This window comes from Nyctereutes procyonoides, unplaced genomic scaffold (genome assembly GCF_905146905.1).
Source record: "Nyctereutes procyonoides isolate TBG_1078 unplaced genomic scaffold, NYPRO_anot_genome, whole genome shotgun sequence".
Taxonomy (NCBI): Eukaryota; Metazoa; Chordata; class Mammalia; order Carnivora; family Canidae; genus Nyctereutes; species Nyctereutes procyonoides.
In genome coordinates, this window is record NW_026575125.1 from 58629382 (window position 1) to 58655808 (window position 26427).

General features: G+C 35.2%; 1 protein-coding gene across 4 annotated transcripts in view; it reads right to left on the minus strand.

Annotated features, from left to right (window-relative positions):
• ATRX (ATRX chromatin remodeler) overlaps positions 1-26427 on the minus strand; it is a 304453-nt gene that overhangs the window by 82512 nt on the left and 195514 nt on the right. For all 4 annotated transcript variants that reach the window (XM_055337613.1, XM_055337612.1, XM_055337611.1 and 1 more), the window contains 5 exons: positions 24129-24304; positions 22697-22814; positions 3779-3909; positions 3167-3255; positions 2866-3038 (listed from right to left, as the gene is read on the minus strand). In XM_055337613.1, coding sequence (XP_055193588.1) covers positions 2866-3038; positions 3167-3255; positions 3779-3909; positions 22697-22814; positions 24129-24304 — 687 coding nt within the window. The remainder of the gene's footprint in view (positions 1-2865; positions 3039-3166; positions 3256-3778; positions 3910-22696; positions 22815-24128; positions 24305-26427) is intronic.

Sequence of the window (26427 nt, forward strand, 5' to 3'; positions counted from 1 at the left end):
TTTCTTTATCACCTCACTTTCAATATGCAGGTGTCTGTAGGTCTAAAGTGAGTCTCCTGTAGGCAGCATATACATGGATATTGATGGTTTTGTTTGTTTGTTTTTTGTTAATCCATTCTGACATCCTAGGTCTTTTGATTGGAGCATTTAGTCCATTTACATTCAGAATGATTATTGATAGACATGAATTTAGGGCCATTGTGTTAGTTGTTTTGTCGTTGTTTCTGGAGATTTTCTGTTCCTTTCTGGACTTTGTCACTTTTGGTCTTTCTTTCCCATTCAAAGAGTCCCCTTCAATATTTCTTGCAGGGCTAGTTTAGTGGATACAAACTCCTTTATTTTTTGTTTGTCTGGGAAACTCTCCTTCTATTCTGAATGACAGCCTTGCTGGATAAAGTATTCACGGTTGCATATTTTTCCATTCAGCACATTGAATATATCATGTCACTCTCTTCTGGCTTGTCAAATTTCTTTTGAGAATTCTCCAGCTGGCCTTATGGGTTTTCCCTTGTAAGTTAAGGGCTTCTTTTCTCTTGCTGTTTTTAAGATATTTTTATCACTATATTATACAAAGCTAATTACAATATGTCTTGATGTTTGTCTGCTTTTGTTGATTTTGATGGGGGGAGTTTTCTGTGTGTCCTGGATCTGGATAAGTGTTTCACTCCCGAGAGTAAGGAAGTTTTCAGCTATTATTTTCCACATACGTTTTCTGCCCCCTATTCTCTTGAAAAGAGATGTTTATTAAGAAATCACCAAATTATTTCAGGTGTAGGCCTACAACCAGCCATGTTTGTTTGAATTCAGGGTCACTCACCTAGCTGGCTTCCATATCTTTCTTTTCTTCACAGTGAATTGCTCTGCTATATGACTCTCAAATTACAAATATTTAGAGCTATTTACACTGCTTTGTCTTTAGATATATAATATTTCAAATATTCAGGTTCCCAGCTTTGGAGTGGAGTTCCTAGATACCCAGTTAGGCTGCCCTATGAGTATATGGAGCCTCAACACAAATCCTTCAAGTGTAGATACAGGTCAAGACAACATTAGAAAATTCATACTTTCACTTGTTTGTACACTCATGAACAAGGAAAGGAGAGAAAGGCAAAATTAAAGAAGTGATAGAGGAGAATATAGGCAGAAACCTCTTTGACCTCAGCCATAGCAACTTCTTACTAGAAATGTCACCACAGGCAAGGGAAACAAATGCAAAAATGAATTACTGGAACTTCATTAAGATAAAAAGCTTCTGCACAGAAAATGAAATAATCAAAACTAAAAGGCAGTCTACGGAACAAGATATTTGTAAATGACAAATCTGATAAAGGGTTAGTATGTAAAATTTACAAAAAACTTATCAAAATCAACATGTAAAAAAACAAATAATCCAGTTAAGAAATGGGCAGAAGACATGAATAGATACTTTGCCCAAAGGGACATACAGATGACTAACAGACACATGAAAAGATGCTCAATATCACTCATCAGGGAAATACAAATCAAAACCATGATGAAATACCATCTTACACTGGTCAGGACAGCTAAAATTAACAATAAAAGAAACAATACGTGTTGGTAAGGATGTGGAGAATGGGAACCCTCTTGCACTGTTGATGGGAATACAAACTGCTATAGAAGGTGTGGTATATATATAAATAAATGGAATATTCCTCAGCCATAAAATAGAATAAAATCTTGTCATTCTCAATGTCACGGATGGAGCTAGAGTGTATTATGCTAAGTGAAATAGGCCAGTCAGAGAAAGACAAATACCATATGATCTCACTCATATGCGGAATTTAAGAAAGAGAACAGATGAACATATGGGAAGGGGGAAAAGAAAAAAAGGAGAGGGAAACAATCCATAAAAGACTCTTTTTAAAAAGTTTTTTTAATTTAAATTCAATTTAGTTAACATATAGTGTGTTTAGTTTCAGGGATAGAATTTAGTGATTCATCAGTTGCATATAATACTTAGTACTCATTACATTAAGTGCCCTTCTTAATGCCCATCCCCCAATTACCCCATCCCCTCACCCATCTCCCTTCCAGCCAGAAGCGACTTTTAAGGATAGAGAACAAACTGAGGGTTTATGGAGGTAGGTGGGTGGGGGATGGGCTAAATGGGTTATGGGTATTAAGGAGAACACTTTTTGTGATGAGTACTGGGTGTTATATTTAAGTGATGAATCATTGAATTCTACTCCAGAAACTACTATAGAAAGAAATATTGCACTATATGTTAACTACCTAAAATTTAAATTTAAAAAATAAATAAAAATAATTTTAAAAAGAGGTGTTAAATTGTACATGAAAAGGGGAAAATTTAAAGTGTACAATTATAGATTATGAAGAATTACAAAGGCTGAAACATCAACACTAGTTTCATTGTATAAAGTTAATTACATACTCAATTACATGAAATGTTTCCAGTTATTTCTATGTAGTTAAGTGAAAATACCACTGGGACTCTGAAACTGGATGTATCTAGGTCTAAATCTCACTTCTACTAATCATTTATAAAAATAAAGATATCAACAGCATTGCATGTCTGCTCAGGAATTAAGTTAGTTAATACATGGAATGAAAATACAGCATTTAGTTTATATACATGTAAATAAACATTAGTTTTTCTTTCTTCCTTTTCTCTCAAATATCAGAACACAATGGCTTGCTTGTAATTAAACATTCAGCAGATATTTGTTATTATATGACCTGATTATCCTAGATGCTTACTAAAAGCATCTAGGAAAATACTCCCTTGAGTGAAATAATAAGGTTAAATTAATACTTGAAAAAACCATAGACATGATATTTTCTAAATCAATGTTCCATTATAAAGCCAACATTCATTAGACTCACTTTCTTCCAGCTTTAATGAAACTGAAGGATTGCTTCCTATTTCATCCACATTTCCTTCACCACCTCCTCGAGATCGTGAATTCCAGACTTTAATCACTTCAACATCATTGTCACTGCCACTTCCACTTGAGCTACTATCTTTTTTCCCTTTTTTCCCCTTTGTTTTCTTCTTTCTATAAAAGGAACAAATCCAAACTGTTAGGAAAGCACAGTAAAGATACAAATGCCAAGTAAGAGAGGACAATTAGCAATTAGGGACTTTAAATGTGTCAACATAGGACACAAAAATTATTCAATTTACTTTGTATAATCATCGGAGCTTAAACTCATGGAGGTTTCATCGGAATCTGAAGCTATAAATTCATCCATACTGTCTTCATCAAAGTATCCCTAGAAGAAAAAAAATGATGAATGTTTTAATAGTTTATTTCAACTTATATTGGAAATTATAATGATGTTTACTTTACCTGAGGATAAGTTAATTGTTAAGGGATAAGAAAGATCTGAGGAACTACCACAGATTAGAAAAAATAAAGGAGACATCACAAATATGATTACTAAATGCATTGTGAGGTCTTGGATTGAAACATGGAAAAGAAAAAGGTCAGAGGTACATAAAAAGTGATGAAATTCAATGAAAGTCTCTGGTTTGGTTAATACTATTGACCTAATATTAAGTTTTAAATTTTGAACATTTTACCATGGTTATGCAAGATGTTAAGAACAACATTTAATGCTCCTTCCATAATTGTACTACATTCTAACATAGAAATTAACTAGAAATAAAATAGGCTGAATTACTATACCACAAAGCAAAGGAAAATTCCAATATACAGTAAGTCTATATAGATCAACCTTTTTTCCTAAAGTTATTATGTTTCCAACAGATAAATTTTAATCAATTTTAGGTTACCTTATTTTCTTTGCTAATGTAGTCCAGCTGTAAACACCAAGGATGAGTCCAGATTCTACTTAACATCTGAAAATCTTGGAAAAGTTTTGCACCTGCCTTTCCTCGTCCACCTTCATTGCTATTCCCTACACCTAATCAAAAAAAAAGCAGTTAATGTTATAAGACTTCTCTATGTCAGGAGAGGTGGATGGAGGGATGGGTTAAATAGATGATGAGGATTAAGGAGTACACTTGTGATGAGCACCGGGTGTTGTATGAAGTACTGATTCACCAAACTGTACACCTAAAACTAATTATACTGTATGTTAAATAAATGAAATTTAAATAAAAACTTAGAAAAAAGAAGAATTCTCTATATGAAAATGTTTCAAAATTAGAGATTCTAACTGTATCTGCGCCATAGACTCCTTTGGCAATATAGAGAAGCTTACAGACATCTTTCTTTGCATGTTTTGAAACATAAAATAGAGAAGAAACCAATTATATATAAATTATCAAAATATTAAACATTTGTGATACAGTAATATGTGTAGTTTGTTAATGCATTAAACAAAATATAGCAGCAAGTCTAATAACTATCTGAAATTCTGAAGTCTTGATAAAGATAAATAATTTTGAGATATCGGTAACAACAAAACTAGTTGATTTCAATTGGCAACAAAGTTATCACTAATACTACTATGGTTTATTGCCCACATTATAATTGGAAAAAATGCTAATTTTCATTAGAGGTTAGTAAAACTAATGTGAATTTTTTCTTATTCAGGTTCACATACCCCCCATATAGTCCATCTGTGGACTATAGATTACAAACTCCTCTTTTAAAATTGAAGGTTAACAAAGGGGAGGTGAGTGGGGGGATGGGTTAAAGAGGTGATAGGAATTAAGGAGCGCACCTGACATGATGAACACAGGGTGATATATCGAAGTGTTGAATCATTATATTGTACACCTGAAACTAAACTTACACTGTATGTTAACTGGAATTTTAAAATTTATTTTATTAAAGTGAGGGGCAGAGAGAAACTGAAGCAGACTCTGCCTTGAGTGAGGAGCCCAAGGTGGGGCTTGAAATTACAACCTGAGCTGACTTGGACACTTAACCAACTGCACCACCCAGGCACCCCTAACTACTGGAATTTAAATAAAAATTTAAAAGCTCTTGTTTTCAATAAAGCCTGTTTATATGCAATCTTTTAGGAACTCTTCTCCAATTATTCTTACACAAAATATACTAAAAATTGTTTTTCATTTTGAAAACATTACATTTCTTCGGCCCAGTCATTTCAACAAAATTAATTTTTTCTATAAAAGCAAAATAAAAAAGAAATGAATGCAAATTTCATTTATAAGACACTTATCAAGGGGGTAAAATGCAAAACAAAGCTGATTAAATGAAAAAGGCAGCATTTAAGCAATAACCTTTTTCTGGTCACAGTTTTAAAAGATGTAAATTCACCAATCATTGGTAAGTCTTGCCTCCTCTCATGGCAAGAGAAAATTTAATGATATAAAACACTAATAAAAATTCATGAAAATCTGATAGTGATTATTTTGCCTTATTAAGAGGTATTTCCACTGTGTAGGATAGAAATCATTGCTGTGAAAATGAGGTATCTAACTTCTTGATACACGACTGTTCATAGCATTCCCTTATAATTTTTTATTTCTGTAATATCAGTAATGATGCTCTTTCACATTCCTGAGTTTAGTGGTCTCCTCTATTACTTTGCAAGTACAACCAAAAAGATACCAATCATGTTGATCTTTTCAAAGAACCAAATTTTGGTTTCAGGGATTATCTGTGTTTTTTCCTCCTTCTACTTGCTTCAGGTTTAGTTTGCTCTTACTTTAGTTCCTTAAGGTAAATGGTTAGATTATAAATTTGGAATCTTTCTTATTTTTAAATTATAGGTATTTACAGTTGTAATTTTCCCACCTTAAGCATGCTTTACCTGCATCCCATATCTTAGTACCTTGTGCTTTTGTTTTTCATCCATGTCTAAATATATTTTAATTTCCCTTGTGATTTCTTCTTTGATCTACTGGATATTTGGAAGTGTGTTATTTATATACATTTGTGAATATTCTAACTTTCCTTCTGTTACTGCTTTGTAATTTAATTCCCATGTGGTTAAAGAAAACATTTTGTGTGATTTTATCCTTTTATGTTAATTCTATCTTAAGTCTAAGATATGGTCTATGTTGAAGAATATTCCATATGCACTTGAAAGGAAACTGTATTCTACTGTAACTGAATGGAGTATTCTTTTAGTGGTCTACTAAGTCTGTTGGTTTATAGTGTTTTCCAAGTCCTCTACTTTCTTGTTGATCTTGTACCCAGCTGTTCTATCACTGAACACCTTATGAGTTTTTAAAATTGATGTAAAGGAGGGTCACCTGGATGGTTCAGCTGGTTAAGTGTGTGACTCTTGATTTTGATTCAGGTCATGCTCTCAGGGTCATAAGATTCAGCCTCTGTCAGACTCCACACTGGGGTCTGCTTAAGATTCTCTCTTCCTCTCCCAGTGTCCTCCCCCCCTTTTCTCTCTCTTAAAAAAATTAAAGAGAGTTTTTTTAAGGTAATCTAAACTTTATCATTTTATACTCCAAGAAAAACTTAAAAGCCAATTTTTGTTTTGTGGGGGCAAAAGTTACTCTTGCACATATCATAAATATTTTCTATTATAGAAAAACTTCGTAAGACTTTTAAGCCAACTGGCTAAGATAAGAAAAGGGAGGACATTTTTAAAGGGAAAAAAACTTCTACCTAAAAGGGAGAAAAAACACAGTTTCTTTTACCTACATCACTGATTTATATTAGAGTTGATATTCTCTGTGGGAAATGGGAACCACATAAAAAAGGATATGTTAATAAGCTAGCCAAATAAATATCCATAGAAAAATGTTCTCTACTCAAAAGAGCATTGATAATTATTATTGAATCATTCTCTGACTCAAATCACTTTATCTGGAAAATATACCCAAAAAGTATAGGTGAATACATAATCAATCATGACAATCTGTTATTGAACCTTACTTACATCTAGTTTTTACATGAGATTTTATCATGGGTTCTGTGGTAAACTGAATAATGGTGTCCCAAATATATCTACATTCCAAACCACTCATGAGTTATTGTATATGGAAAAAGGAAATGTGCAGATACAGTCAGGATAAGGACCCAAAATTGAAGACCCTCTTAATTTTATTCAGGAAGGTCCAATGCAACAATAGTCCCTATAAGAGGGATCTAGAAGGGAGAGTTGGAGAAAGTGATGTGATAACATGTATACAGACTAGAGCGATATACTTTGAATATGGAGAATATAGGTGGCCACCAGAAGCTGAAAAAGACAAGGAAACGCTTTCCCTTCCTAGAGCAGCCAGAAGGAACCAGCCCTGTTTACTTTAGCCCAGTAACACTAACCTTGAACCTCAAACCCCTAGAACCGTGAGAGAATAAATTTGTGTTGTTCTAAGCCATTAAATTAGTGGCAATTTTCTACAACAGGAAGAGGAAATCAATTCGGCATCCTAATGAAATGTTTATCAAACTTGGTACACATCAGAATCATTTGGGCAATGTGTTATACACATCCTTGGAGTCAAATCCTAGAAATTCTGATTTTCTAGATATGTGATGAGACACAGAAATCTAAACTTTCTAAGAAGCTTCTCAGATGCTTGTGCTGCAAACTAGAATACAAGTCATAAAAAGAATGGTTGGGGAAAACTCACTGCTTCAAATAGTTTGTTGCTACAGCAAATTACCACAAACCCAAAATCTTAAGACCATAGAAATATATTCCTTCATAGTTTGGAAAATCAGAAATCCAAAATCTGTCCTACTGAGCCAAAATCAAAGTGTTCTCAGGGCCACCCAAATTCCCTCTGGAAGTTCCAGGAATTTGTTCCTTGCCTCCTCAGGCATATGGTGGCTGCTGGCATTCCCTGACTTGCAGCCACATCAATCTTTGCCTCTGTGGTCACAATTCCTCCTGTTCTGTGTATATCTAATCACCCTTAGCCTCTCTCCTGCAAAGTTACCTGCAAATGGAATTAGGAGCCATCTGGATAATCCAGGACAATCTGCTCATCTCAAAATCCCTAGTTTAATCACCTCTAAAAAAAATATCCCCTTTTCTTATAAGGTATCACAATTTCCAGAACCTACGTAGATCTGACATCTCAAAGTAGCCATCGTTCAGCCTACCACACTGCCTTAAGTCCCCTTGAAGGCTATTCAAGGATGAAGACAAAAGAGCTAAAGCAAACTTTCCAAAAATACAAGACTAAAAAGCTTTTTATATTCGATTCCCCTTTTGACTCTTTACAAATTATAATTATACTATTATAAAAGCCAGTCTCACTGCAGTATTCTGATGATCAATACATCTATAATAAAGCAGGAATTGGAGAGGATCATAATAAAATACCACGGATATGTCAATAAATTTTATAGTTTCTCCAAGTCCTGAAAACTACTTCAAAGAATTTTCCACGTAAATGATTAAAAAGGGTTGATCTAAAGAACTTTGGGAGTGGTTTGGCCTCTAAAGAATTTGGAAACACATTTTGAAATTCCACAGTTGCACCATAAAATCCTTACTAATCAAATAATTCCTTTACACTATCTCAGAAATCTGACTTCTTTTCCTCCAGTGGTCCTTCAATTAACTTGTAGGACTCAAGGCCATTATTAAACATAAGAAGGACTTAGAAAAGCCTAAAACCCAAACAATAACTACCAAGAGGTACCAAGAATTCTACATATAATGAACAATAAGTGAAGAAAACAGTATCTCATTAATATCAGTTCTTTCATTGCCTCAATACATCAATGCAGGTCCTATAAGTTGACTTTAAGCAAATGGCTTAGTTTTGATGTTTAAATATTTGTTTTATCTGCTGAAGTCTAAATCTAAATCTTATAGTAATACCACCTTCTAATTAGTCACACAGTATAGGAATCTCATATAAAAACTACCACCCTTGAACTATCATGCAAAGACCACTACAACTGGTTAACATTCCTTGCAGTATGCTTATTTTATTTATGCAGAAAGTAGAAGAAACAAAGTAATGAATATTTTAAGTACCAGGGAGACCCCAGTTCATATCATCAAATACCCCATCATTTGCCCCAAATCCTACTAACTTAAGAGTGCTTCAAGCACAAATTGTAATATTAAGGATCTCAGACTAATAATATCCCCAGATGCCTAGCAGAAACAACAGCAAATCCTTTTTGGAGTAATCAAACTTTATCCTAGGCCTCAAATAACTATGACATACTCCAAGGGATATAAGGACCTTGTGGTCAAAAGTACTTAAACACACATGGAAACAATGCAGCATGCCTGAAAACAGACAGAATCTTTTAAAAAAGATTTTATTTATTTATTCATGAGAGACACACATAGAGAGAGGGGCAGAGACACAGGCAGAGGAAGAAGTAGGCTCCATGCAGGGAGCCTGATGTGGACTCAATCCCAGGACTCCAGCATCATGCCCTGGGCCGAAGGCAGGTGCCAAACCACTGAGCCACCCAGGGATCCCCAAAACTGACATTAATTAAAGAGATGAAAGAAATCTATAAGGATTTTAGAAACTGGAATAATCAGACATAGACTCTATTTACTTTGTTTAAAGAAATGTTAAGGACAATCTTGAGAGTATATGCAAGACACAGGAAGTCATAAAGAGGGATCCCTGGGTGGTGCAGCGGTTTAGTGCCTGCCTTTGGCCCAGGGCGTGATCCTGGAGACCCCGGATCGAATTCCACATCGGGCTCCCGGTGCAAGGAACCTGCTTCTCCCTCTGCCTGTGTCTCTGCCTCTCTCTCTCTCTCTCTCTCTCTCTCTCTCTCTCTCTCTCTCTGTGTGTGTGTGTGTGTGACTATCATAAATAAATAAAAATTAAAAAAAAGGAAGTCATAAAGAACAAACAATTAGCTGGAAGCTAACTGAATACAACTTCTATAGATAAAAAAGCCACTGAGCTTTTTTAAAGTTTAATTCAAATATAGTTCACAATTTACCATTTACAATTCACTAGTGTATTCAGAGTTGTGCAACCATCTCCAAAATCCAGTTTTTAAAACATTTTCATCACCTCCACAAAAACCCTATACCCCTAAAGCCATTATCCCTCAACTTCATTTTTCTTACATCCCTAGGAAACCACTAATCTACTTTGCTTCTATAGATTTGCCTACTCTGGACATTTCATATAAATAGAATCATACAACACCTGGTCATTTGTGACTGGCTTCTTTCACTTGTCATATATTTTCAAGGTTGCTCTGTGTTGTACCGTTTCTCAGCATTTGCTTCCTTTTCATTGCTGAATAATGTTCTATGATATCCATATATCAAATACGTTTAACACTTCACCAGTTGATGGGCATATAGGTTGTTTCTAGCTGTTAACTATTAGGAATAATGATGCTATGTACATTGGTGTACAAATCTTTGTGTGTCTTCCTTTCTATTGAGTATACACCCAGAAGTATAATTGCTGGATTATATGGTAATTCTATACTGAACCTTTGATTACCAAATTTTGCTCCACATAAATTACACCATTTGACATTCAGTATCAGCAAAACAGGGTTCCAATTCCTCCACATCCTCATCACTTCCTATTTTTCTATTTCTGGGATTATAGTAATCCTAGTGAGTAATATCCCACTGTGGTTTTGATTTACATTTCCAATGATGTTGACTATCATTTAGACCAGTGGTTTTCATGATTTATAGTCACCAGTAGGGCTTATAAACTTGGAAACCCATGCATATTAATGTTCTCTATGAGTACAATTCATTGGCATTGAGTATAATTACAATGTTGTACAAACATCAAGACTCCATTCCTAAAACTTTTTTATGATCCTAGAAAGAAATTCTGTACACACTAAAAATAATTCTGTATTTCCCTTTATGCCAAAACTTGGTAACTACTACTGTCTGCGTCTATGAATCTGTCTATGCCGGGTATCTCTAAGTAGAATCAAACAGTATTCATTTTGTGTCTGGCTTATTTCACTTATCATGTTATCTTTGGGATTCATTAATATTGTAAACTGTCAGCATTTCCTTTCTTTTTAAGACTAATATCCCATGGTATGTATGTATGTATGTACGTGTGTGTGTATATATAATAACATTGTATTCATCTATTAATTAATTCATTAATGGACATTGGGATTACTTCTACCTTTACAGCTATTGGGAATAATTCTGCTACGCAAACATGAGTGTGCAAGTATGTTTAAGTTCCTGCTTTCAATTATTTGGCGTATACATCTAGAAGTGGAGTTGATGGATCATTATGGAAATAGTTCTGTTTAACTCTGAGGAATGGCCACACTGCTTTACCCATAGCAGCTGTACCATTTTACACTACCACCAGCAATGCTCCAGGGTTATAATTTCTCCACTTCCTTGCCAATACTTGCTTTTTCTCTTGTTTTTGATAATAGGAATCTTATTAAGTGTGAAATGGTATCTTGTGCTTTGATGTTGGCATTTCCATAATAAACAGTGATGATGTAGAGCATCTTTTCATGTGCTTTTGGCCATTTGTATATATTCTTTGGAGAAAGTCTATTTAAGTCCTTCACCCGTTTTCCAATTGTGTTGAGTTATACTGTTCCTGAGTTGTGGAAGTTCTTTATATATTCTGGTTATTAATCCCTTCGCAGATACAGGATTTCAAAATATTTTCTGTCTTTTCATGTACTCCATTTTTACATGCCTTAAAACACTATATGGACTTTAATATTGACTTATGTTAAAATCAAACTAATGTTTACTGATTAAAAAATTAAATAACAAACTAATGAATATTGGGGGGGATAGGTTAAAATAGCTTATGGGCACTAAGGAGTATACTTGTGATGAGCTCCAGGTGTTGTATGGAAGCATTGAATCACTATATCATACACCATACTGTATTAAAAATATTACACTATATTATAACTAACTGAAATTTAAATAAAAACTTATAAAAACTAAGTATCCAAATTTTAAAACATGAAGTGTTTACTGAAGGCAGAGGCTTACATGTAAATATAAACTTCTGATAACTGATGGTAAATGGAAGACTGCAGGATTATACTGAAAAAAGGAACAAAGGAAAATTAAGAGGACTTTAAAATTCATGAAAACTCAGCTTCTTATGACATTAATTCTATAAATATTAAATATATTATAAATTATTACTACTAATATTAACATAAACTGTTCCTAATATAAAAAGCAAAATTTAAGGGAACTTCTTAAAACCAAATAGAATCTAGAAAGAGACAAATACAGAAACAAAAGAAATTTTACAATGTGTAACAGAAAAACACCAAGCATTTTAAATGCAAGAGAAATATGCAGGTGACATTTCAGGAGAAAAACTGTAACCTTTAACATAACCGACCTGGCCTTTTATGGAAGTTTTTTTTCAAAAGGATTATTAAATCAGGTTATGCTACTTTAAGGAAACTAAAACACATTTAATTGGGTGGAACCCCAAACATTTTCACTACTAAAAGATTCATGACACCAGATGATAATTTGACAGATATACTTTTTAGAAAGAGTTAAAAGGCAGAGTAATAGGGGGATCCTATGCTTGCCTCCTCCAATGAAAACAGCTAGATAAATATGAAACCATTCTGAACACTGAGGAAATCGATCTGAGGACTGAGAGAATAAACTGCAAAACTAGAGAGAAAAGAGGCCACCCACATCATGGACATTAGGAGGTAAGGAGACGTGATTTAGAGGAGAAAAGAACTGCTGGTGCTGCAGAGGGGAGGAAGCCCAGATCAGGAAAAGAGAAAAAGAAAGAGAGACAGACTTTAAGAGACAAGAAAAACACTTCCCCAAAACCACTGATACGGAAAATGAGAGGGGTTAATTATCACAAGTATTTACAAGTGGTAGAGGAGCACAAAGTCTGAAGTTTAGAAAGTCTGTGCCATCATTGGGGTGGAAACTGGCTAGCAAAAAGGTGTTCTTGTGGAGAAGGAAGGCAGAAGCCAGGGAGCAGAAGTGTAATCTGAGGATCCCCCGGCTTGCAAGTAGGAAACAGTTCTCTTTCTTGGAGAGCATTTGGGAGAATGGAACTGCTTCTATGTGGACAAAAGAGGAGCAGGCAGGTGCCAATGTGTTGCCACATTATTTATCATAGGAATAGAGACATCTGCTGAGGGCAGCTAACCTGCTTCTTGCTGTGCTTTAAGATAAACTCTAAGCCCCTGCGTATTCCTGTAACTACCCTTCTGTGACAAAGCAGCATCAGCCACAGTGCAGTAAGACCTTTTCCTAGAAGATCAGTGCAGGTCCATGCATCCTGGGGTACTTAAAATTTTGAAATATTGAAACCCAGTCTGTGTGCCTGTGATAAAACACAGGAGCATGGCACTACCAGGTGGGCAGACGCTCAGACACAGACAGGGTGAAGGCATACATCTCAGGAAAACATGGGACAAACGAGGGGAGATTGTTCACTCTACTACAAGGGCTTCCTGAACATTGGGAGGTGTGAACTTCCCTCTCTGGGGATGAGAGAAATGACTGAAAATATTTTTACTTTTACCCCTGACCACCAGCACAAACAAATTTCAGTGAGCAATAGTGACAACAGTGTAGGCTTAAACTGCTTACACCAAACCCCAGATTTCTGCGTTCTGCAGGTGGTTTTTCTTTCTTTTTTTTCTTTGCTAGGACAAGTGTACCTAAGACTCAGAGCAAGAGCGTCACCCCTCCACCACCACCACCAGAAACCCAGCACAAACCCTCCAAATGCACCAAGTCTCTTGGCCATAGAATACTGCAAAGCTTCAGCTCTAGGGGAAATAGGAACTAGAGTTTTTGAACAAGTAAACCAAAAAAAAAAAAAAAACTAGTTAAAACTCACCACACACTGGACAAGGTCCAAACACTCCCTATTGCAGGCAAGGACAAAACTCTGCAGTTTCTCATTTTAGACCTGAGGGAAAGAGCAGCCAAAACATAATAGCAGTGTGGACCAGAAACACTTCCTGAAGCACCAGGCCCTGGACAATATATGAATGCTTCATAACAAAGCCATTACTCTCAAGAGTGGGCAACAGAATAGGCTTTCCTAACACAGAGAAGATAAAGACTGAGACAAAATGTCAAAGTGAAGAATTCATCCTAAAAGAAAAAGAAGAGGTCACAGGTAGGGATCTAATTAAAACAGATATAAGTAATATGCCTGAACCAGAATTTAAACCAACAATTATAAGAATACTAACTGGGCTTGAGAAAAGAATAGAAGACACCATGGAGTCCCCTAACACAGAGATAAAAGACCTAAAAATTAGCCATGTCAAAATAAAAAATGCTATAACTGAAATGCAAAACCAACTGGACATAATGACCAGAAGGATGGAAAAAGAACAAATAAGTGATACAGAAAATAAAATTATGAAAATAATGAAGCTGAAGAGGGAAAGAAATCATGAATGTACACATAGGGAAATGTTAAACTCCATAAAGCATAATAACAATAGTATCATAGGAGTTCCATAAGAAGAAGAAAGAGAAACAGGAGTAGGTTTATTTAAGCAAATTATAGCTAAAAATTTCCCTAACCTGGGGAAGGAAAGAGACATCCATATGCAAAAGGCACAGAGAACTCCTATAAAAAATCAACAAAAGCAAACCAACACGAAGACATATCATAGTAAAATTTGCAAAATAAAATAGAGTGAGTAAGGAAAAAAATCCTAAAATATAGTAGCAGAAAAGAAATCTTCAGGATGCTTAAGTGGCTCAGTTAGTTGAGCATCCAAAACTTGATTTTGGATTGGTTCATGATCTCAACAGACATTGAGCTCTGCACTTCAATGGAGAATCTACTTGATATTTTTTCTTTCTCTCTCCCTCTCCGCCTACCTCCACTCTCTCTCTCAGATAAATAAACTTTTTTTAAAAAAGAAAAAGAAATCCCTAATGTAAAAAGGGAAGACAAAGGGAGCAGCACATCCATCCACAGAAATTTGGCAGGCTAGAAGATACTGGCATAATACATTCAACGTGTTGAATAGTAAAAATATGCAACCAAATATACTTTATCTAGCAAGGCTTTCATTCAGAACAAAAGGAGAGATAAAAACTTTCCCAAAGTTAAAGGGGGTTTAAGACTACTACATCAGCCTTGCAAGAAATATTAAAAGGGATACTTTGAGGAAGAAAAACTAAAAGCAACAAAGACTACAATGGAACAGAGAAAATCTCCAGAGACACAGAACTACATTTAATACAATGGCACTAAATTAGCATCTATCAATAATCACTGTGAATGTAAATAGGCAAAATGCTCCAATCCAAAGACACATGATGTCAGAATGGATTTCTTTTTAAAGATTTTATTTATTTATTCATAGAGACACAGAGAGAGAATGAGAGGCAGAGACACAGGCAGAGGTTAGAAGCAGGCTCCATGCAGACAGCCCGACGTGGGACTCGATCCAGGGTCTCCAGGATCATGCCCTGGGCTGCAGGCGGTGCTACACGGCTGCGCCACCGGGGCTGCCCTGTCAGAATGGATTTTAAAAAATCCAAGATCCATCTATAGGCTGCCTACAGGAGACTCACTGTAGACCTAAAGACACCTGAAGATTGAAATTGAGGGGATTAAAAAATATTTACCATGCAAATGGATGTCAAAAGGAAGCCAGAGTAGCAATACTTACATCAGACAAACTAGATTTTAAACCAAAGAATGCAACAAGAGATGAAGAGGGGCAATGTATCATGATAAAGGGGTATATCCAACAAGGAGATATAACAATTTTAAGTATTTATGTCCCCAATCTGGGAGAATCCAAATATAAAAATCAGTAACAAACATAAAGAAACTCATTGATAAAAATACGATAATAGTAAGGGGCTTTAAAACCCCACTGAGAAGGAGCCTCGGTGTCCATCGAAAGATGAATGGATAAAGAAGATGTGGTTTATGTATACAATGGAATATTACTCAGCCATTAGAAACGACAAATACCCACCATTTGCTTCAACGTGGATGGAACTGGAGGGTATTATGCTGAGTGAAGTAAGTCAATCGGAGAAGGACAAACATTGTATGGTCTCATTCATTTGGGGAATATAAATAATAGTAAAAGGGAATATAAGGGAAGGGAGAAGAAATGTGTGGGAAATATCAGAAAGGGAGACAGAACATAAAGACTCCTAACTCTGGGAAACGAACTAGGGGTGGTGGAAGGGGAGGAGGGAGGAGGGTGGGGGTGAATGGGTGACAGGCACTGAGGGGGGCACTTGATGGGATGAGCACTGAGTGTTATTCTGTATGTTGGTAAATTGAACACCAATAAAAAATAAATTTATTATTAAAAAAAATAAAATAAAATAAATAAAACCCCACTGACAGCAATGGACAGATCACCTGAGCAGAAAATGAAGGAAACAATGGCTCTAAATGACACACTGGACCAGATGGACTTAGATGTATTCAGAACATTTCATCCTAAAGCAGGGGAATATACATTCTATTCAGTGCACACGGAACATCATCCAGAATAGAACACATGCTAGGTCACAAATCAGGCCTCAAGAAGTACAAAAGATTAAGATCATACCGCACATATTTTCTGCTCACAATGCTATGAAACTTGAAATCAAACACAAGAAAATATTTGGAAAGACTACAAATACATGGAGATTAAAGAACATGCTACTAAAGAATGAATGAGTATACCAGGAAATTAAGAAAAAAGAAATACACGGAAGCAAATGAAAATGAAAACATGACAGTCCAAAATCTTTCAGATGCAGTAAAAACAGTCATAGAAGGGAAGTATACACCAAAACAGGCCTACCTGAAGAAGCAAGAAAAGTCTCAAGTACAAAACCTAACCTTGTACCTAAAAGACCTAGAAAAGAAACAGCAAATTAAACATAAAGCCAGTAGCAGGGAAATGATAAATACTAGAGCAGAAATAAATGATATAGAAACAAAAAAGAACAGATGAATTAGACCAGGATATATCTGAAAAAATTAATAAAATTCATAAATCCCTAGCCAGAATTATCAAAAAGAAAAGATAAAGGACCCAAATAAACAAAATTACAAGTGAGAAAGGAGAAATTACAACCACTACTACAATAATAAAATTATAAGAGAATATTATAAAAAAAAGTATATGCCAGAAATTGGGCAATCTGGAAGAAATGAATAAGTTCCTAGGAACATAAACTATCAAAACCAAAACAGGAACAAATAGAAAATTTGAACAGATCAAACATAGCAAAGAAATCCAATCAGTGGGGATCCTTGGGGCTCAGCGGTTTAGCGCCTGCCTTCAGCCCAGGGCACAATCCTGGAGACCCGGGATCGAGTCCCACATTGGGCTCCCTGCATGGAGCCTGCTTCTCCCTCTGCCTGTGTCCCTGCCTGTGTATCTCCTGAATAAATTAATAAAATAAAAATAAAAATAAATAAATAAAAATTCAATCAGTAATCAAAGAACTCCACCCTCCAAAAAAGTCTAGGGTCAGATGGCTTCCCAAGGGAATTCTACTAAACATTTAAGGAAAATCAATACCTATTCTTCTGAAACTAGTCCAAAAAACAGAAATGGAAGGAAAACTTCCAAACCCATTCTAGGAGTCCCACATTACCCTGCTTCCAAAACAAGACAGACTCCACTAAAGAAAAATGTACAAGCCAATATCCCTGATGAACACGGATATAAAAATTCTCAGCAAAATACTAGCATATGGAATCCAACAGTACATTCAAAGAATCATTCACAATGATCAAGTGGGATTTATTCCTGAGCTACAAGAGTGGTTCAATATTCACTGATGGATTTGAATCAATCAATGTGATACAACACAATAAAAGAAATGATAGGAACCACGTGATTCTCTCAATAGATGCACAAGAAGCATTTGACACAATACAGCATACATTCTTGATAAAAACCCTCAACAAAGGAGGGATACAGGGGTGCCTGAGTGGCTCAGTGGTTGAGAGTCAGCCTTCAGCTCAGGGTGTGATCCCAGGGTCATGGGATCAAGACCCACATCGGGCTCCACATCCCTGCTCCACAGGGAGCCTGCTTCTCCCTCTGCCTATGTCTCTGCCTCTCTCAGTGTATCTCTCATGAATAAATAAATAAATAAAATATTTTTAAAAAAGCAAAGGAGGGATACAGGAAACATACTTCAACATCATAAAGGCCATATAGGAAAGACTTACAGCTCATATCATCTTCAAATAGGAAATACTGAGAGCTTTTCCTCTAAGTTTGGGAATGAGAGGGATGTGCACTCTTACCATTAACAAAGTACTGGAAGACGTAGCCTCCAAATGAGACAACAAAAAGAAATAAAAGGCAACGAAACTGGCAAGAAGTCAAACTTTCACTGTTCACAGATATCATGATACTCTAAGAGAAAATCCAAAAGACTCCACCAAAAAATTGCTAGAACTAATACATGAATTCAGCAAAGTCACAGGATACAAAATCAACATACAGAAATCTGTTGCATTTCTATACAACAATAATGAAGCAGCAGAAAGAGAAATCAAGAAATCAATCCCAGTGATGAATGAGCAAAAGAAAAAACCTAGGAATAAACCTAAGCAAAGAGGTAAAAGATACACTGCACTGTACTCTGAAAACTATAGGACTTACGAAAGAAATTGAAGAGGACACAAAGATAAACAGATAAATATTCCATGCTTATGCATTAGAAGAACAAACATCGTTAAAATGTCTATACTGGGGCATCTGGGTGGCTCAGTCAATTAAGTGTCTGCCTTAGGCTCAGGTCATGACCCCAGAGTCCTGGGATGGAGCACCACACTGGGCTCCCTGCTCAGCGAGAAATCAGCTTCACTCTCTGCCCCTCCTCTGCTTGTGTGCACTCTCTCTCTCTCTCAAAACATAAATAAAATCTTAAAAATTAATAATGATAAAATAAAATTTCTGTACTACCAAAAGTGATCTACACATTTAGTGCAATCCCTATTGAAATACCACCAGCGGTTTTCACTAAACTAGAATAAATAATCCTAAAATGTGTATGGAACCACAAAAGACCCTGAACAGCCAAAACAATCCTGGAAAAGAAAAGCAAGGCTAGAGGTATCACAATTCTGGACTTCAAGCTATATGACAAAGCTGAAGTCAACAAGACGACATGGTACTGGCATAAAAAAAGATACAAAGATCAATGGAACAGAATAGAAAACCTACAAATGGAGCCAAAACTGTATGTTCAAGTAATCTTAGACAAAGCCAGAAAGAACATCCAATGAAAAAAAGACAGTCTCATCCACAAATGGTGTTGGGAAAACTGGACAGCAACATGCAGAAGAATGAACCTAGACCACTTTCCTATACCATGTACACAAGTAAATTCACAAAGGATGAAAGACCTAAATGTGAGACAGGAAACTATTACAATACTAGGAAAGAACACAGGCAGCAACCTATGTGACCTTGGCTCTGGCAACTTCTTACTAGACATGTCTCTGGACATAAGGGAAACAAAAGCAAACATGAACTATTGGGACTTCATGAAGATAAAAAGCTTTCTGGGCATCTGGATGGCTCAGTCAGCTATGTGTTCAACTCTGGGTTTTGGCTCAGGTCATGATCTCAGGATCATGAGATGAAGCTTTGTGTCAGGCTCCACACTCAGCATGGAGTCTGCTTGGGATTTTCTCTCTTCCTCTCCCTTGGCCCCTCCCCCTGCTCAAGTTTTCTCTCTTTCTCTCGAAAATAAAGAAATCTTGTTTAAAAAAAAGATTAAAAGTTTCTGCACAGTGAAGGAAACAATCAACAAATCTAAAAAAAAGGCTGCCTATGGAATGGGAAAAAATATCTGCAAATGACATATCTGATAAAGGGGTAGTATCCAAAATCTATAAAGAACTTACAATCAAACTCAACACCCCAAAAGACAAATAACTCTGTGAAGAAATGGGCAGAACGAATGAATAAATATTTTTCCCAAGAAGACACCTAAATGGCTAACAGACACATGAAAAGATGCTTAATATCACACATCATTAGAGAAATACAAATCAAAACCACAATGAAATTCTACCTTACACCTGTCAGAATGACTAAAATTAACAACTCAGGCAACAACAGATGTTGGCAAGGATGCAGAGAAAGGGGACCCCTCTTACACTGCTGGTGGGATTGTCAGCTGGTGCAGTGACTAGAAAACAGTATGAAGGTAGAACTATCCTATAACCTAGCAATTAAACTACTATGTATTTACCCAAAGGATACAAAATATTAATTCGAAGGGGGCACGTGCACCTCGATCTTTATAGCAGCATTATCACTGGTAGCCAAACATCCATCAATTGATGAATGGATAAAGAAGAGACAGTGTCCATATACAATGGTATTACTTACCCATAATAAAGAATAAAATTTTACCATCTTCAAGGATGTGGATTCAGCTAGAGTGTATTGTGCTAAGCGAAATAAGTTAGAGAAAAATAAATACTATGATTTTATTCATGTGGAACTTACAAAATAAAATAGGTGAACATGGGGCAGGGAAAGAATAAAAAAACAGAGGAAGGCAAACAATAAGAGACTCTTAACTACAGAGAAGAAACTGAGGGTTCCTGGAGGGGAGGTGATTGAGGGAAGGGCTAAATGGGTGATTGAGTACTAAGGAGAGCACTTGTTTTGATGAGCACTGGATATTACACTAAGTTCTACTTCTGAAACCAATATTCTAGTATATGTTAACTAACTAGAATTTATATAAAAACTTTTTAAAACAATTATATTTTTCAGAGTTTAGAAGCTTTTAATAATTAGTACTTTAGACATTTGATATCAAATAAAATCACAAAGAATGAGGCCTCCTTAATTCTTAAATATTGCACTTGCTTCAGAACTGTACACTTTAAGATCTATACATGAGCTATTAATATTTTACTATTGGTTATTAAAGACAAGTGATTCTCTAATATTTGAAAACACTATAGCTGGTATTTTCTCTATGATAAAACAAAATTTTAAATGGAAAAAATATTAAATGACCAAAGCTAGTATACTTTATTACTCAGATATTAATGAAAGATAGGTCTGGACATCTCTCTGTTTAACAACACAGTAGCTTTCTTATTGGGATAACTACATTTGGTTACTTAATTATGTCTCCAATTTTTGTCATTCAAAACATGATGGTACAATAAATATAACAGCTTCTGACTGATGTACAAATGAAAATGTATGCCTAATTATAGTGATTTTCTTCCAAAAGTCACTAAAAATCTGTGTTTATAAAACAGCAATAAAAGGAGTTCTGTAAAATACTAACATTCAATTTTTTTTCTTAAAGATTTTATTTATTTATTCGTGAGAGACAGAGAGAGAGAGAGAGGCAGAGACACAGGCAGAGGGAGAAGCAGGCTCCATGCAGGGAGCCCGATATGGGACTTGATCCTGCGTCTCCAGGACCACGCCCTGGGTTGAATGCGGCGCTAAACCGCTGAGCCCCCTGGGCTGCCCTCAAATTGTTTTCCCCAAAGCAAATTCTTGAGGACAATCAATATTATTCTGTTATCTAAAATGCATGGCTGTTGGGACACCTGGGTGGCTCAGTGGTTGAGTATCTGCTCAGGGAATGATCCCGGGTTCCTGGGATCAAGTCCCACATCAGGCTCCCCATAGGGAGCCTGTTTCTCCCTCCACCTATGTCTCTGCCTGTCTCTCATGAATAAATAAATAAAACAATCTTTGGGGAACTCAGTGACTCAGTGGTTGGGCATCTGCCTTTGGCTCATGTTGTGACCTCAGGATCCTGGGATCAAGTCCCACATTGGGCTCCCTACCGGGAGCCTGCTTCTCCCTTTGCCTCTCTTTATGTTTCTCATGAATAAATAAATAAAATCTTTTTAAAAAAATCTTTAAAAAAATAAAAATAAAAACAAAATGCACTGCTGTTTAAAAAATTAATGAAATTAAAATTAAATGCACTGCTGTTGCAAGGTATATCACTGTAAATAGTAATGATATGAAATAAGGTATTATTTTAAGATCTCTGTACACACTTCCATCCCCTATGATTTTTTTGGTAATTTATTTTATCCATAATGGCTAATGGGTACTTTCTAACCTGTATCCCCTAAATAAACTTCACATATCACTTGGACAAAGTACCAGAATAAGATGACTTACAAGTAAGAAATCCCACTCCAGACCAAAAAGAGACTAGGTTTTGCTCTGTGAACAGTGACAATCTTTGGCATACAGTCACAGACATACACATACAGACACATGAATTTATTGATGATAAAATAATAACTATTCACTGTATTTTTTAAAAGCCCATAGAAAATAATAAGAAACAATCTAAAAGATCCTCATAATGAATCCATCAAAAGATTTGTTAACATTTTGGCATATTTTTGGCATTTGTATATTTTTTTACTCTAACATTAAGAGCATAACATATACCCTGCTTTTCATTTTGCTTCTTTTCCTTCAACTCTTGTCAATTTGATAAATGACAAATGATATCATAGATTTGAATTATATGCCTCATTATTGTGGTTCAATTTTTTAAATAATACACTGGAATTCTATATATTTTCTTTTATGGATTTACTCATATTAATAATATTCCTAAAATAAAAGCTCTTTACAAATTAAAGGCATTATTCCAATACACTGTGTATGTTTTTTCACCAGTTTGTTCCTTGGTTTACAATTTGGTGTTTTTAAAATTAGAAATATTTTATGCTTTTACAAAACAAACATATCCATTTTATTTAAATGCACAACTGAAAAATAACCATTTACATGGTAAAATTAATAAGACAACATCATTCATCAGAAAAAGAATGTCCTTAGAAGATAAAAACAGTAAGTTTATTTGTTACCTGTTAAGTGATCTAAATAGTACTGATAGAGCTTGCACTGAATAGGAGTCATTCTCACAGCTAACACATATTCATGTTTTGGAGGCAAGAACTTTGTTAATGCTGTATAATCTTTCCTCTGTAATTAACAAGGAAGAGAATGAAATTAGTTAACCTAAATATATGTTGGGAATTGACTGCTCCAAGAATCATCACTACTTACAACTCAAAGATACATATAAATAAATAGGTACTGAACATATAAGAAAACATTTTCTTAAACATATTTACCCTTTTTAATCACATAATCCTCATTATATGATTGTAGTTAATATATTTCATATGGCTACACAATATGATAAAGATACTACAACATACCAGGCAGGTTTTAAACAGAAATGGTCATGTGAGTATTTTTTTCAAATTGTCTCCTCTATATAGAAAAAAAAGTGGGTAGGAGTATAGTAAGCAGTGTTAAGAAAATCACCTACTTTGACCTACTTTAATCAAACATTAAAAGCAATGAATCAATGTCTGATGCAGTCTGGTTTGTCCTTTAGAGTAAGTTGTGCCAGTATGCCAGAGGATAACACAACTTTAGGGGAACTGTTTACCCAGTTGAGAAAGCAAGCAATGTATAACTCTTATTACCGTTTAAGTATAGAAACGAGAAAGAAAGAACACTAATGTGCTAGGTACAAATGACTACCCAGACCAGGAATATACTGCCTAGATAGTAGCAGCAATACAGAAACAAAGGACTTGCTAGTTGTGGCTAACCTGAACAAAAAGGATGACTGCCTTATATGATGGTAGAATATCCAGCGAGAAGGACAGTCTAGCTCATTTGTTACATCTTTGTAGCGACAATTAAACCTAGCATCTGAAGAAAAAGTGCAGACTCTGGGATCTACTAACTACTGGCTCAATCTCTGTATACTTATATACTCATTAAAACAGGTTCACTAAATACCTGTATGTAAACAGTATTAACTCACTTAGGATAATGTACGACTTCAAAGTAATGAAACTGGTTCTTCAGAATTATATTAAAAATGGATCCCCTCACAATTCATAATTGCCTTTCCTACTCTCTTTCAAATAAGTGAGGTTCAAGCCACTCTACTATAAAATTAGAATAAGCGTAGGAATTTTTTAATCATAACAGCTATGTTCCTTTTACGTACTCCCTATCTTAAAGACAAGGAATCTAAACATTAATATATTAAAATATGAAACTATATACATGGCAAATGAATTAATCAATTATGCTCTAAATGGAACTTTTTTTGAAAGTACAAATTTCAGTTTTGAAGACAATGCAAGGAGATTTAACTATAAAACTACAGACTGAAAAAAGGGGGAAAAACACAAAATAATTAAATTCAGAAAACACTGTGGGATTATAATATAACAAAGTAACAATATTTTCTTATATGGAATGTATTTGTACCTGAACACATCCAGCTAACATCTCATAGAGAATGTGAGCACGCTTTTTCATTACTCTGACATCTACCATGGTAGAATCTGCACATTGACCGTTTTGGATTGGATTTATAAATCGATTCCTGAACTCCTTAATGGATCCCAGCAAATTTTCCTTGATAAAGTTAACCATGCAATGATCTAAGAGAGAAGACATTAGTTCACTAACAATAATAATGGCTAAAAGAGACTAAAAAATTAATAAAATGTTCATGTCAAAAATACAGGCATGGAATTATTAGAATTAGGCTAAAAGAAAGAACAGCAAACTGAGTATAGACTAAACATTGGTTATAAACCTAATCTAGAATTGGATTACCTAGGCCAGATGAGATATTCAAATAAAAACCATCCCTAAATTCTAGACGTGAATGTTTAAAAACAACACTTAAGAACATTTTATTCTTATTCACTATTCTTTATAACAGATATAACAAGTGTCCTATAATTCTAACCATTATTTTATGGTCAGCAAAGGTATCTTATGGAAAATACATAGATACTGAATCAAAATAATAAAATCAGGTAATAAGCCACCGTATCCAACTTTATATTAACTGATCTAGTTCCAAAAACCCTTAATAGAGTTATCAGCTGCCCTATACTACATAGGACCCCAATGTGAAATGGCATTTCTTTTCACTGTTTCAATACAATTTTATTAGCAGTTATTACATCAAAATTGATATTTATAGGATCAAAAGGACTGTCTTAGAAAATTCTAAAGAACACAATTAGATTTTAACAGTAAGCTAGACCTTATTCTCATTATAGCACAGCCCTTAAAAAGTCATGAATAATACTGAGAATTAAGGGCAGTTCAATCAAGAATGAAATGAATTCTCATGTTTTGTTACCCTCTCTAACTCCTAACACGGGGAAACGAACAAGGGGAAATGGAAGGGGAGGTGGGCAGGGGGATGGGGTGACTGGGTGATGGGCACTGAGGAGGGCACGTAACAGGATGAGCACTGGGTGTTATACTATATGTTGGCAAATCAAACCTCAATAAAAAATATATTAAAAAAAAAGAACTAGGGTAGCCCGGGTGGATCAGCGGTTTTGCGCCACCTTCAGTCCAGGGTATGATCCCAGAGACCTGGGATCCTGGGATACAGTTCCACATGGGGCTCCCTGCGTGGTGCCTGCTTCTCCCTCTGCCTGTGTCTCTGCCTCTCTGTCTCTGTCTCTCATGAATAAATAAAAAATCTTTAAAAACAATTTAAAAAGAACTAGAAATGAACTCTATATGCAGTGTCACTTAGAGTGACACTTTTAAAGCAAAGTTCCATGGGAAAATACTTATATGGATGTGAATTTCATTGGCAAACACCACTGGTTTGCTTTCTTCACTGTATCCTAATACTCTTCTAACAAATATTTTATTTTCTTTGCAATGTGAAGCAGCATTTCTACAAATGGAGTAACAGAAAAAGGTGAAACTGGAACAGATAAAGATAAAATATAGGTTACAGTGAAATAATAAACAGTTTTACAAATAATAAAAAAAGTTACTATACACTAAAGGAATGGAAATAACATAAAAATAAAAAAGCTATTACAATGGATTATAATAGGAAATTTTAATTTGTTATTTGCTGAATAATTCATGTTCCCTCTTAAGTATCACCACACATATGAAAATAAGAGAAATTCACAAGTTATCTAGTTTCATATCATCTGTCCTCAGTCTCAACAAATTCTATGCTGACACAGATTCAACACAGTTCTTCTCCCATCTCCACATTCCTAAAACATTCATACTTGGCATTTCTTTTCATTTTCCTATAGTATCTCCTCTCAAATAAGATGCTGAGTGAAATAAGTCAGTCAGAAAAGGACAATCATCATATGGTTTCACTCATATGTGGAATATAAGAAATAGTGAAAGGGATTATAAGGGAAAGGAGGTGAACTGAGTGGGAAAAAATTAGAGGGGGAGACAAACCATGGGGGACTCCTAACTCTGGGAAACAAAGAAAGGATTGCGGAAGGGGAGGATGGGGTAACTGGGTGAAAGGGAGGGCACTCGATGGGATGAGCAATGGGTGTTATACTATATGTTGACAAACTAAATTTAAATTTTAAAAATGTAAAAAAAAAAGATGTATTTTGTTACAATATCTCCTGGATAGTCACCAATGCATTCATTGGTTGCATTCAAAGCAATCATTAAGACTTCTGAAAATTGTTATAGATTTTAAATGCTATGTTTATATTTGAACATTCAAAATGGCACACCTGTTGATTTATAAAGCATTCCA